General features: G+C 38.2%; 1 protein-coding gene across 1 annotated transcript in view; it reads left to right on the top strand.

Annotated features, from left to right (window-relative positions):
- Positions 1-13,564, top strand: part of RFC1 (replication factor C subunit 1) — a 38,068-nt gene that overhangs the window by 11,284 nt on the left and 13,220 nt on the right. Inside the window, exons 5-12 of the mRNA XM_054064610.1 lie at positions 6,655-6,890; positions 7,627-7,701; positions 8,651-8,728; positions 9,499-9,586; positions 9,688-9,983; positions 11,047-11,154; positions 11,625-11,804; positions 12,087-12,191. Coding sequence (XP_053920585.1) covers positions 6,655-6,890; positions 7,627-7,701; positions 8,651-8,728; positions 9,499-9,586; positions 9,688-9,983; positions 11,047-11,154; positions 11,625-11,804; positions 12,087-12,191 — 1,166 coding nt within the window. The remainder of the gene's footprint in view (positions 1-6,654; positions 6,891-7,626; positions 7,702-8,650; positions 8,729-9,498; positions 9,587-9,687; positions 9,984-11,046; positions 11,155-11,624; positions 11,805-12,086; positions 12,192-13,564) is intronic.

Raw genomic sequence — 13,564 nt, 5'->3', positions numbered from 1 at the left:
TGGCATTCAGCTACACTATGTCACGTTTTGAAATAGCTCAATTTTCCAAAGTATCCCGAACAATTTATTGGTCTTGTTTCTCCTTTTGCTCAAAACTGTTTCCTTTGACAATTTTGCCAATGATTATTCTGTAATTTAAAAGGATCCTTGATTGCATTGATTCCAGAGCAGATTTATAATCACATTCCTGGGGATTACACAGTACATATTTAGTTTCATTATGCAATTCAGGGTGGTGTAATTGAGTTTTTCTGCATAGGAATACCATGGGAACACTGGTCAAGGTTATTAGTGAAATCCCTGAAAACCACAGCTCAAGGTTACTCTTATCTGAAGAGTCTTAAATACACGCGAGGTTAACCTAAAAGTCTGACTGAAACAATGCTCCTGTAGCCTTGAGAGTTAATGCTTGAATTTTGTTTATATTTGATCTGTATAAATTGTTTCTTCAGCTTAATGGAGCTGTCAAGCTGAGTGTGTTTTACTGGTATTAATGTAGCTATTGACTCGAGATAAACCTGGTTTAAAAGAATAGGAATATAGAAATAGTAGATAGAAAAATGAAATTTGTAAGCATTTGTCCTTTTCTTGGTTTTATTGTTACACAGCTGAAAACTTAAATCAAGAATATGCTTGTTGGACTTGCTCTCAAAAGTGAATCTCATTCTCAAGGACTCTGTCGGTGGCCATATGTTTGAAAGGGTCTTTTGACATCAAGTAGTCAAGTAGAAGCTTGGTAGTTGATTGCTTCAACGTATCTTGCAGTTTCATTTGAAACTTTCTTCCTCTTTTTGTTGGAACTTCTGTTGGGCTCTTCTGTATAACTATGTGGGAAACAACTTTCTTGAGAAATGTTGGGGGAACTAAATTTTTTTTTTTTTTTGCTTATTAGCTTGTGATGTGACTTTTTTAAAATGGCAAAAAAAGTAAAGCAAGGATAGCTGCTCTTTGTAATTCTATACAACATAGTTTATTATTGAAACCAGTGTAATTTAAATAAATATTTAGTTTGATGATGGCTAAAGTGAAGTTATTCTAGCAGGTAATGAGGGGAAAAAAGCCTTTTTTTTGTTGATAGTGGACAGGATAAAAATTCAAAAGGTTTGTGGTACTTGTTAAAATAATACTTCGATTGTATAATGAAGTATGCAACCTGAAGCTTTGTCTGTAGACAATGACCTGTTATTATGATGTATGTAACCTCATCTGTTTTCATCACAAGTGGTTCTTTGGCAGGAATTGTGACTTGACTTTTAGTGTATACCTAATCTTTCACACAGCTCACATAGAGGTAATCATGCATATGTAGCAATTGCCTTGATCGCTTGAATATTGCAAAATATGACCTTGAAAAACAAAATCCTTTTTCTAGTAGCAGGCTGACTTAATTATAAAACTAGAAAAATCAAGGTGCTAGAAATAGAGTAGGGTTGTAGGGTAAGGGAAAAGTGTTCCTTGAGAGCTTAGAAGATAGAACAAGACGAATAGCTTGTCAATGTGCTTGCTGAATATAGACTCTTTTAATATAGAGAATATTAGGACACGGGGAAACAAACTCACAGGAAAAAAACCTGTTAAGTGCTAGTACCAATGGCCAAAAAAAGGTCCCCACATCAAACACTAGCTTAAATGAGCAGCATGTTATTAGTGAGTACGCATGTCTTGTACTGAAACATTTCGTAGGGGAATAAAAAGTCATCACTGTTCCTTCCTGGGCAATCCTAGCACTGTATATACTTTAGAAATTGCTACAGTTGTGTGAAAATGCGAGAAAGCGGTAAATAGCAGCGTATGTGCAAGCTTTCCTCTGAATTGTTTTATGGAAGCTCATTTGAGAGTATGTAGTTCAACCTCCAGGTAATTTGACTTGAAATGCACTCAAGGAATGAGAAGATAGGTTCTGGCAGAATCATAGAATAGTTTGGGTTGGAAGCGACCTTAAAGATCATCCAGTTCCAGCCCCCTTGCCATGGGCAGGGACACGTCCCACTAGATCAGGCTGCCCAAGGCCCCATCCAACCTGGCCTTGAACACCTCCAAGGATGGGGCATCCAGAGCTTCCCTGGGCAACCTGTGCCAGTGCCTCACCAGTCTCATAGTGAAGAAATTCTTCCTTATGTCTAGTCTAAATGTGCCCCTCTCCTGTTTATAGCCATTGCCCCTCATCCTATCACTACAAGCCTTTGTAAAAAGTCCCTCCATAGCTTTCCTGTAGATCCCCTTCAGGTACTGGAAGGTGCTATAAGGTCTCCTTGGAGCTTTCTCTTCTCCACGCTGAACAGCCCCAACTCTCTCAGCCCATCCTCATATGGGAGGTGCTCCAGCCCTCTGATCATCCTTGTAGCCCTTCTCTGGACCTGATCCAACAGCTCCATATCCTTCTTACGTTGAGGATTCCAGAACTGGATGCAATACTCCAGGTGGGTCTCTCAAGAGCGGAATAGAGGGGCAGAATTGCCTCCTTCGACCTGCTGGCCACGCTTCTTTTGATGCAGCCCAGGATACAGTTGGCTTTCCAGGCTGTGAGCACACATTGCTGGCTCATATTGAGCTTCTGCAGTGGGAGGGGCTTTACCCCCCAGTCCCCTTCTTGTCTGTTGACCCAGGAAGGGTGAGGAGACCGGTTGTTGAAGACTGAGGCAAAAAATTGAGTACCTCAGCCTTCTCCTTTTTTGTTGATACAAGGTCACCATTTTCACTCATCAGTCTGGGCGCACTCTCTTTAACCTTCCTGTTCTGATTGACGTACCTCTAGAAGCCCTTCCTGTTAGTTTTTACTTCCCTTGCCAAGTTCAGCTCCAACTGCGTATTGCCCTTCCTGACCTCATCACTACCCAACCCGGCAACGTCCTATGCTCTTCTCAGGTTCCCTGTCCCTGTTTGCACTGCCGGTGCAGTTCCCTCTTGCTCTTCAGTTTGACCAGCAGGTCTCGTCTCGGCCATACTCGTCTCTTTCCATCCCTGCCCGATTTCCTGCATCTGGGGACTGAGCACTTTTGTACTTTATGGAAAGCATCCTGAAGCATGTGCCAGAGCTTTTGCTAGAGCTTGGTTAGAGAGCGACTGCAGATGTTACTCTGTAATCAGCAGGTGAAACCGTGTTGAGAAAGGGTGAGGATAGGAAAGAGCAAGAGGAATAACAAACAGTTACAGGTAGACTGCAGGCATTAGTGTATTAACCTAATTGTGCTATGGCTAGAACGGTATATAAAATTAAAGCTAGATGTGCTTAAATATCCTGGAATAGTTCTTGGAGCCTCCCAGGATTTAGCAGTTGTTCGTAGCGAGGGAAGTTTGTCCTTGTATGTTTCCTGGCATAATAGGTCCCTGCTTCACCTGTAGTGTTTGCATCCCAAATAATTAAAAGCAATCTCCTGGCTGTCATGTCTTTCTGTTCCGTTAATCAGATGATTAGCTTTCTCTTTGTCACATCTTAATTTCTTCACTTAATTTCCAGAAAGCTTGACTAGAATACATGGTCTTGACTTGTGTGTTTAATTTGGAGCTAAACCTGAAAAACCCAATTGTTTATGCTCAGTTGTAGCATGATGTAGTGTACACAGAACGTGTTAATGTAAGCAGCCAGTGCTGTTCTCTGAATACTCTTGTTCCACTATACAAAGATTTTGCAACATAAAAGTCTAGTTGATGATAAAACTGATTCCTGTTTCATACTTTGTGAACTCCATGCCCACAGGTAAGGTTATCTTAACTATTCACCAAGCAATTACTGTAAGAATGCAATTAATCTACAATTTTTATAAGCTGAAATCTGAATTGTAACTTCTGTTTTCCCACAGGTTACTGGCTTCCTTGTGTGAGGGAGAATGCTCCTTTGCTTTTAGAGCTCATTTGTTGAGAACATTGACCTGCATAGTCTAGCAGAAATGCTAAGGTTCTCTTGATACTTTAAAAGTTGTAAATTAAATCACCTTCATGCTTGTAAAGAAACTGAAAGTCTACAGCTGATTAGCTGTGCTGTCCCCTTCTGTGGCAGTAGGCTTGGAGGAGCAGTTTGTTTCAGGGAAGAAGCATTAGGGTTTTACTGAAAGAGCTGATATTCTTAAGTACTTGAAGTAAGGGGAGTGCCTGGAGATCAGGCAAATTTGTGATGTACTTACCAATTTCCTGAACCTGGGATGAAACTGTAGCCTCAGTATCTCCCTTTAAAGCAACCTTTGAAAACCCACTTAATGGAATCAAGGTGGTTTTGTTTTCCAGTGACCTTTTTCGTGTTCTCATTCTGCCTTTTCTTTATTTACATCTATAGACAACTCTTCATCTGTGCTGCAAGTCTCTTGTCCTTCAGGCACTGCTTGCAGTCAATAAATTCTTCTGATCCTGTTGTATCTAGGAAGGACATAGTTAGAGCAGTGCTCTAATTATTGGTAATACTTAGTACTGACACAATAAATGACTCAAATCCACATCCTTTTTAATTAAAACCTAATTATATTTACTCTTCTTTCTACTTAAGAGAAAGTAATATCCTGTTGTTTTTGTTATTTAAATGGTTATGAGTGAATAATGGAATAAAAATCAATATTGCATGCAGATCTTCTGATAACAGTAGTGATGAGTACAGATTCTTTTCTAGCATGGTGCAGTCCTTAGCTTAAGAAAAGGTGGGAGTAGGGGGCAGAACAGGATTTGTATTCTCTTGCTGCGACAAATAAATGCTATTACATCCACGTTAACCGTTGGTTTCTAGTAATAAATGCATTTTACTCTTGTAAATGTGTTTTCTTCTTAAACTGAAAAAGTTAAAAGAAGCAAAATTATTTCTGAAATTAAGCTTGAGATAAGCAAGTCTTCTATTCAGACTATTGTGAATTAGAAGCCTACAGCGTCTGGTGTCCAAATCTCCAAGATAAGTAATACTTTGTTAAAATGAACTAAATGGCAGCAAAGATTTACTGCTGCCTAGAGAAGGTAAATCATGTTGAGAATAGTAAAGCTTTTAGCTTTGTGGTAAAACTTGCTGCTGTCATCTGAAGGACCTGGGCTTGAATTTTCTTTTCCATATATTGCTTTGTGAATTAAATCGGCTAAAATGCCACTTTTCCTCGTACAAATTTTTATCTTTAGACATTCTAGATTTAACTTCTGAACCAATTGTCCACTCTTACAGATATATCTCTGTTTTATGTTTCTTTCTCTTTGAATTTTTTCTCCCAGGAATAGTCAGGATCCCCCTTTGTACTTGTTGTATTCTGCATAGTAAGTGTTCAGTAGCAGAAAATTCCAGCTGATGCCTACTACCATCTGTTGAGAAAAGGTGGAAAAAGAATTGTTTTCCTCTGTCTGGTATATAACAAGAATTATAGAGGACAGATGTAGGACATCACCTAAACTTAGGGAAGTCATTAAGAAAACAAATCTTTGTATGGAAATAAATATGGGGGCTTAAAGTAGAGACGACTAGAAAATGAATGTATTCTTGTGATAATACAGTCAATTTAAGTGCAGTTAGAATGTTCTAAGCATCTGCTTCATGTGTTTATGATATGTTGAGGGAAGTGTCCGAAACGAGAATCTCCACTTTGAGAAAAGTAAAACCAGACTTCGGTTAGAGGCATGCAAATGAGACAGCGTCTGTTTCTGTTCCTCTCAAGTCTTTGCATTTTATTTTCTGTGCTTAATGTTCATGTTAGGGATTTTTTTGCAGTTTGCTTCTTAGCCCTTGCACACTTTGAGTTTCTGGAAGATTTCACAAAGAAAGTGCTTTTATCACTTATCAAGAAGTTTGTCCAGTGATGTTTGTTTCTGTGCTGTCATTAATCTCATCATTTAGCAATGGTGTCTGTAAATTTTTGTATGCTTCAGTGATAGGCTTTCATTTGTATAACTGTCAGTAAGACTTCAGGACATGACACAAAACTCTTTGAAGTCTTGGTAGTCTTTTTTGTTGTTTGAATGACTAGGTGAAGAGTTTGGGTACAGAATAGTTATGGCAATCAAACCCTTTTTCTCTTTTTCATTACTGGGAAGGCTGTGTCCTGGCTATTACAGAAGAGTCCAAAAATGAAGCACTTGAGGTTTTTTTTAGTGGTTTGTGGGCTAATTCTTAATGAGTCTGTATATGCCTTTTTCTTCCTTCTTTTAAGTAGAATTCTGTTTTGTATGCTGACTTCTTGTCTGTTTTCTATGTTCTGTGGAATGGCTGCGTTTCTTTGAGATGGTTTTGACTCAACTGGGAGGAGATTGTGTTTAAGCGCAGAAGGGTAGAGAATGTAGAGTAGCTCATAGTATCTCTGACTAAAAGGGAAAAAGTAAAAAAAAAAAAAAAAAGGCATTAAAGTGTTCCTGCTAAAACATTCATAAGCTACGAGCAGTTATTTGTAAATAGCTGGTAAGCTTATTCAAGCAACTTTTTTTAAAGACAGTGTTCACACTGGATGTGAAGGAAGACTTGTGTTCAATTCGATGTTGCATTAATTAAAGAGAGGGTTCAGAATGCAGACTTGAGCTGTGCTATTAAAGATGTTAAATATTATGTGTTGCACAACTTGGGCTTCTTTCCAAATAACTTCTAGCCACACGTAATATTTCCTGAGGATCTAAGTTGATGTAACCTGCCAAATCTCATGACTGTTCCATAATATGAACTTAAGTTCTGTGTACCAGAAGTAATAGAATAATATTCATGTTTAGATGAAGAAGATGACTTTGTCGATAAAGGAATTTCTCTGAAACCGAAGGAGAATGGGACGTCAGCCTTTGGTTGTCCAGGAATAATTACAGTGAAAAAAGACGATGTAAAACCACGAGCTAAGAGCAAACAAAAAATATCTCCAGTGAAACAGACTCCCACCTCAGCGCTTGATTTCTTTGGGACAAGTAGTGTTCAGCGATCAGAAAAGAAACTGGTAGCAAGTAAAAGGAAAGAAGTGAGTACTGATGATGTTCCTTTAGGCTGTTCAAGTGCCTGGTAATGGGTCAAAATGGACAGCTTAATGACTACAAGGAGGTACTTAACTGCTTGTCCTACTTAGTGTTACTTTTTAATAATCACTCAAGTATGAGTTCAATTCTGATGATATTTGCAGGCACACCAAGTCCTCAAATGCAATTTTAGACTAGCATATCTGGGTTTGAAAAGATAGCACAAGATTGAAAGAAGCATTTTCTCTGTTGTGTCTTCTCAAGTGACTTTTCTTAAAATTAATTTGTTTTCTAAGAATAGTGAGTGGGTGACATAGCTTAGAGTTGGGGATGAAGGGCAAGAGGGAGAGGGAGTTTTTTTTCCTCGAAGCTTTATGGTGCGTATATTCATGGAATAACAAAGCACCAAATAAAGTATGGAGGAAATTAAAAAATTAGAAATCCACGACTAACTTGTGTATTTTTCTTTCAAGCTGTCCAACTATGATAGCTTCAGAGACGTTCAGCAATATTTTGAGAAATGAGATACTTATATGAAAGCATGATTTTGTTTTGAGTAGTAAAATCTGTTGAAAACAGCCTTGTTTAATAGTGTTTAGGTTAGAGAGCTAGGAATAAAATGTTACATGTCTCCTTCCCAATCCTTTTCTAGAAATATAGACAGTGAATCTGTACAAATAAACGTATAATTTATGCAATATTAGGGAAACTGAACTGTTGCTCTTTTTTTCTTAAATATAGCCTTCACAATGCAGAGATGACACAGTAGATGATGAGGCAATTGCTAGACAACTGCAGATTGAAGAAGATTCAGAGGTAAAAGCTCTGTAAATTTGCTGCTCTGTCGAGAGCAGTTTGTTTAACTTAAAATTACTTTTCCTTAAGAAATTAAGATGAACTTTCCTTGTATGTGATCAGTGTAATAAAATACATCTGTATACTTAACTGTCGCACATATGTACAAACCTAGTCATGCATTTATTTTTATGGGAATTACTTCAGTTACATAAATAGAACATCTCACTTTTCTGTCGATCCAGACTTTCTCTGCATGTGCAGTTGGTGTGTCTATAAAAACCTTGCCTTTTCGCACAGAATTCACCTTCTACTCCCTTATGGGTTTGTTTTTTGTTGGGTGATGTCCTTTTCTCCGCCGCCCCGCCCCCCCCCCCCCATCCCCCGCCTCCAGTTGCCTGGAGTGAAAAATTAAAAGCCATTGTCATCCATGATTATGTCACTTGCTGTTTGACTTTTCTTATAGTTGAGAAAAATGTGAATGACCCTTATGTATGTTTGTTGAACTTCCCTGTTCGAATCAGTGCTGAGGAAAAGATATACCTGTCATGCAGATTTACTTCCTTTTGGGAAAATCAATTCATTTCCTATGTAGAGGCAATATTGAGTGTCATTTGAACTAAATAAGTGGTGCATACAGAAGTTAGTCTCATCCCTGACTTCTGCAGAAGTGTAATGAATGTGGCTTTAATCAGTTAGAAAGTTACACAAAAACCAAGGTGGTGTCTTTCATTTGAATTGATCTTGCCAATAATGCTCTTGTTGTCAGTGTGTATCATCAAAGGAATGTACTTTATTTCAGGTGTATCTGGAAGGATGCACTTTTTCCAGTTATGTGTTGTCTTATCTTAGATGAAGTTTGTCTTGAACAGCAAATGAAATTAAAAAAAAAAATCATAGTAGAACTAAAACTTGTCCAATGTGAGCCTAAAAATGTTTGGTTTTTTTTTTCTTGTTTTCCCTTTTTCAGCTGGAGAGACAGCTGCATGAAGATGAGGAATTTGCTAAAACTTTGGCCATGCTGGATGAAACACCACAGAAGAAAAAGGTTGAATTATTTTTAAACTTAGTTTTTAAAAGTTTCATTGCTGGGTGTGTTCTTATTTAAACACCTAAGCTTTGTTTTGAGGCTTGTGTAGAAATGCATTAAAACTAGCAAGAAAGTGTTTCCATGGAAATAGCATACTTGCTTTCCATACTTTCCTCCTGGATTTTCCTTACTCAGTAAATAGTGTCCTTCCTAATGAGAAAGCTGACGTCATTGTACCTTTGTGCTATCTGTATCTGTTGAGACAAGGCTTTAAGTTCTAGTTCTGATTGAGTGCAGTGTGTTGCTGCAGGCTCGTGCTTTAGATCAGCTATATCTCCACTCAGTCAGGAGGACCAGATCAAGGAAGACAATGTTCTCCTTGCTCTGAGAGAAGGGATGAGCAGAGATCTTGAGAATTTGAATCTCACCCTGGTAGCAGGAGTCTTCCCAGTTCTCCTAGCTTGCGGTGTGAGGCACAGTAAAATATTTTGAGTTTTAAATCAAAGGATTTAGAATTTAGGATTGCTAATTTGAATATAGCAAGTATTGTAAGTACAGTAAACTGATTGAGATTAAAATGTACTGTAAGTTGGAAGTCTGTCTAGCCTTTGATTTAAGGAATGATCGTGTGTGTAGCTGAGTGCAGAACTTGCTCTTAAGCCTGCATTTGATAAAGATTGTGTTCTGACTTGTGGTAGGGATCAGGTTTCTTAGATGTGGATTCTCGGGAATCTGGATTTAATGTTGGCTTGGGGCATGCATTGCTGACTTTGACATTGTTTATTCAGGTTCGGAAAGATTCAGGAGGAGAGCAGACAGTGTTGAGCCTCAAGAGCAGTCCTAATGAGACAGAAAGATATAAGCAGATGGAAAGAGGTAGGACACGGAACATAGAATACATTTCACCAATTTATGATATTAATAAGATACATTCTTATGTATGTGCTCTCCTCCCTCTGCCTCCTTTGAAATGAAAGCAACAAACTCAACAGGTGAAGCAAAGAGTAACACTGCAAAGCAGCAAACTAAATCCGAACACTCAAAAGGGTCTCGTTTATCACCAAAGTCATCTGATGATAAAACAGCAAGAGAGCTGATAGATAAAACGTTGCCTTTGAAACCTAGCTCTAAGCTTGTCTCTCCGAAACAAAAAGAAGAGATTGCTGAAAAGGAAAGAGGTGCTCAAAGTTTGGTATCAAAACAAAAAAATGCTTCAGGGAAAGAAGAGAAGTCAACACCAAAGAAAGAGAAAATTTCTCCGAAGAAGTCTGAGGTAGGAGCTATCAAAATGAATTTAGTTGGTTTGGTGGAGTTTACAGGAAACCAATTTTTACTTATCGTTTATGCGTCACTGTTGTAGCTTGGTACTTTGGATCTTCTGGGCGATTTTTAAGACTTTGAATTCTGGTAAGGCTTTTAAGTTCCTAGCAATTGTAAAAACAGGGAAAAAATAGCTGGAGAAGTGTAAATTAAATGCATAAAGGGACTGAGACTTCTGTGATGCTTATTAAGGTATGCATGTACATAGCAAAATCAGTTCAGTGCTTTTTCACTTTATTTTTTCTGAAAAAATGCAGAATGCAGGAATTGTGATACTTAGCTAGCGAGCAGAAGCTTACTGTTTGTGAGCATGGTGACCTTGTGGATCTATACTGCCGTTGGAACGATAAAGGGCATTGTTTGTTGTTCTGATTACACTTCCTTCTCCCTCCCCAGTCTCCTGTTCCTGAAGTATATTTCATTTGGTTCGTGTGTTATGTAGGAATATAATTTAGTTTTAACTCTCCTATTCAGTAAGTAATTATTGAACACACTATTTAATCATAAAGTACAATTTTGACACTTAAATAACAGTTGTATTTGTGAGGGAGAGCCTGCAACTTTTTTTGGGGCAAGTTTTAAATAGATTTTTGCTCATTAAAAAGCTTAAATGTCTCTTAAAAGTAGAAATACTACGGAATAGACTTTATGTAAGTGTGTATCTTGTCTACACCTGATGTAATTCTGAAATAAAATGTGAATTTAGAGCAACAATTTGTGAATTGGTGAGCATATGGAATATAGGTGAAGCTACAGAAACTTGACAAACAACAGGTACGTTTTTTTAAATTTAGGTGAGTTTTTGAAATATTTTTTAAAAAAGCAACAAAAACCCCTCAGAACACAAACACCAAAACCACAACAAGCTTTGGTATTGCATGTTAATAGACCAAAAGCAAGTCTGAGAACTTACTTTTCTTTGGTGCATAAAAATGTCTTAAACTGTGTTGCTTGAGTTTATTTGGATGTTTTCATATGTCTAATATATGTATTAACCTTTTTCTCCTCCTGACAAGTCTGTAAGTCCTGAGGACTCTGAGAAGAAGCGAACCAATTATCAAGCCTACCGAAGCTTCCTTAATCGCGAGGGACCGAAAGCGCTGGGTTCCAAAGAGATACCTCAGGTATGTTTGGCTGCAGCAGAATTCTGCATGTAGAAGGGGAAGGTGTCACGGTTGCTGTTGTTAATGATCAAGTATCAACTAGACTATGTAAAAACTGGTATTTTTTTCACAGAGAAAGTATGTATTTGGAACAGCTAAATTGTAATGCAAAGCAATGACTAAATGTAAGGAAATACACTAAGAAAAATTCAGTACTTGGTTTATGAAGTCATGATGATGAAAAATAGCTACTGGTCATAAAGTTGAGGGTTCCTGTCACTCGATTGACATGCTATACTTGAAGCACAGTGTTCAAGAGTGTGATTGGTCAGGTGAACGTGTGAAGTTTTGCTGGTTATTCCTTATTAATGGCTTATTTTTAAAGCTTCATTAGGGTACTTGACATGGTAGGAGGTAAAAGTTTGACTTGAAGAGGTATTTGGTGGAATTGCATCTGGTGATGGTATTTTCTGCATTGCTTTGGTTCTCAGGGAGCTGAAAACTGCTTGGAAGGCCTGACATTCGTAATTACAGGTGTTCTGGAGTGTATTGAAAGAGATGAGGCCAAGTCTCTGATTGAACGTTATGGAGGAAAAGTAACTGGCAACGTCAGCAAGAAGACAAACTACCTGGTCATGGGGCGAGACTGTGGCCAGTCTAAGTGTGAAAAGGTGGGTATTCCTGTGCAGAAGTGAAACTGTGAATTGTTCATAGCTATCTCTGCCAAAAGGAGGCAGTACTACAAATAGAATACATGCTAAATAGGAAAAATTACCTCATGTTTTAGGGCTTTGTTTTGTTTTTATTTATACATACACACACGTATTAAAAAAAAAAAAAGGAAATCTGTTGTTGTGTTCCTAAACACAGTCTTTACTGGTAAGCTCTTGGAAGCGACTTCTGTAACTCCTTACTGAACTTGCCCTTACTTTTAATTCTTTCTTCGGCTCCAGGCATCAGCTTTAGGGACGAAAGTTATTGATGAAGATGGCCTGTTTGATCTTATTCGAACAATGCCGGGCAAAAGGTCCAAATATGAGCTGGCGGCTGAAATGGAGGTTTGTTTATAATAAAATTAAGGAGTTTGCTTCATTTGTTTTTAATTGAAAGGAGTTTTGGTCCTCTGTTCCTCTAACAGTAACCCTACGATTGTCAGTTTGACCATTCTAGGTTAAAAGTATTGGAAGTGCAAATTTTGTATTTGTGTTTTAAGACCGCTGCTTATGAGCTACAGGGGTTTTCCCTCACCTTTTGTTTTTTATGCTCTGATATTATTCTGTATTTTAGGCATCTGACAGAGTGGATAATTTTTATCTGTTTAGATAGTTTCTGTTTAAAACTTTGAGTGTTTGCTTATTTTTTGAAATAAGTAATTGTGACTGATAGTGTGGTTCCCACACAGGCCCAATATAAAATTGTACTGTAAGTGTGGGACAGCTACACATAAACCATGTGCCTACATAACAGATGTTTCAGGTGGTACTTGAAGTAATAGTATTAAAAGTAAATTTTTAGGGAATACTGCAAAAGCAGTAACAAGTTTTTATGCACATCTAAATTTAGTCTCTAGTGGATAAAATGTGAGTGATCTTTGTTTACTCTAGCATGTTATGCGTTCACTGTAGAGGTTGCTTTGGTATTTCTGATGTGGCTAGACATGAATTGTTACATGTAAAGGTACTGTTGGTGTCTTAAGGAAAACCATCTGTAAGCTTACTAGCTAGTTGCTTTCACTCTCTTTGAAACATTTTGTGCTGAATGCTTTCTGGGTTTAGGGAGGCTTTTTATGTGGTTGGTGTGCAATGTGTTGGTTTTTTTAATTGTTGTTAAATTGTTGTAATTGTTAATTTTTAAATTGTTGTAATTGTTAAGAGGAGGCTGAGGGGAGACCTTTATTGCTCTCTACAACTACCTGAAAGGAGGTTGTAGAGGTGGGTGCTGGCCTCTTCTCCCAAGTGACAGGGAACAGGACAAGGGGGAATGGCCTCAAGCTGCAACAGGGGAGTTTCAGACTGGACATTGGGGAAGAATTTTTCCCAGAAAGGGTCATTGGGCACTGGCAGAGGCTGCCTATGGAGGTGATTGAGTCCTCATCCCTGGAGGTATTTGAAAGACTGGTAGACGAGGTGCTCAGGGATATGGTTTAGTGGCAGATAGGAATGGTTGGATTAGATGATCTAAGAGGCCTTTTCCCAACCTAGTGATTCTATGACTCTATGAGTCTCTCGATTGTCCTTTTTAGAATGAAGATCATTCTAAATGTAGTTCTTAAATGAGTGTGCTTGAGAGGAGTGCTCTCTTAATGGAAACAGGATCATTCCCTGCTCTTCCTCCCTTTTGCCACGTGTTCCCAATGTTGATTGTTATTAGTGTTCAAGGTCAGAAGCATTGTTCTGTGAGAGCTGTGCTTCAGCTTCAGGAATGTGAGGCA

The sequence above is a fragment of the Cuculus canorus genome, chromosome 4 (genome assembly GCF_017976375.1).
Source record: "Cuculus canorus isolate bCucCan1 chromosome 4, bCucCan1.pri, whole genome shotgun sequence".
NCBI classification, from domain to species: Eukaryota; Metazoa; Chordata; class Aves; order Cuculiformes; family Cuculidae; genus Cuculus; species Cuculus canorus.
Note: the sequence above shows the minus strand (reverse complement) of the source record. Positions and strands in the feature narration are given on the sequence as shown.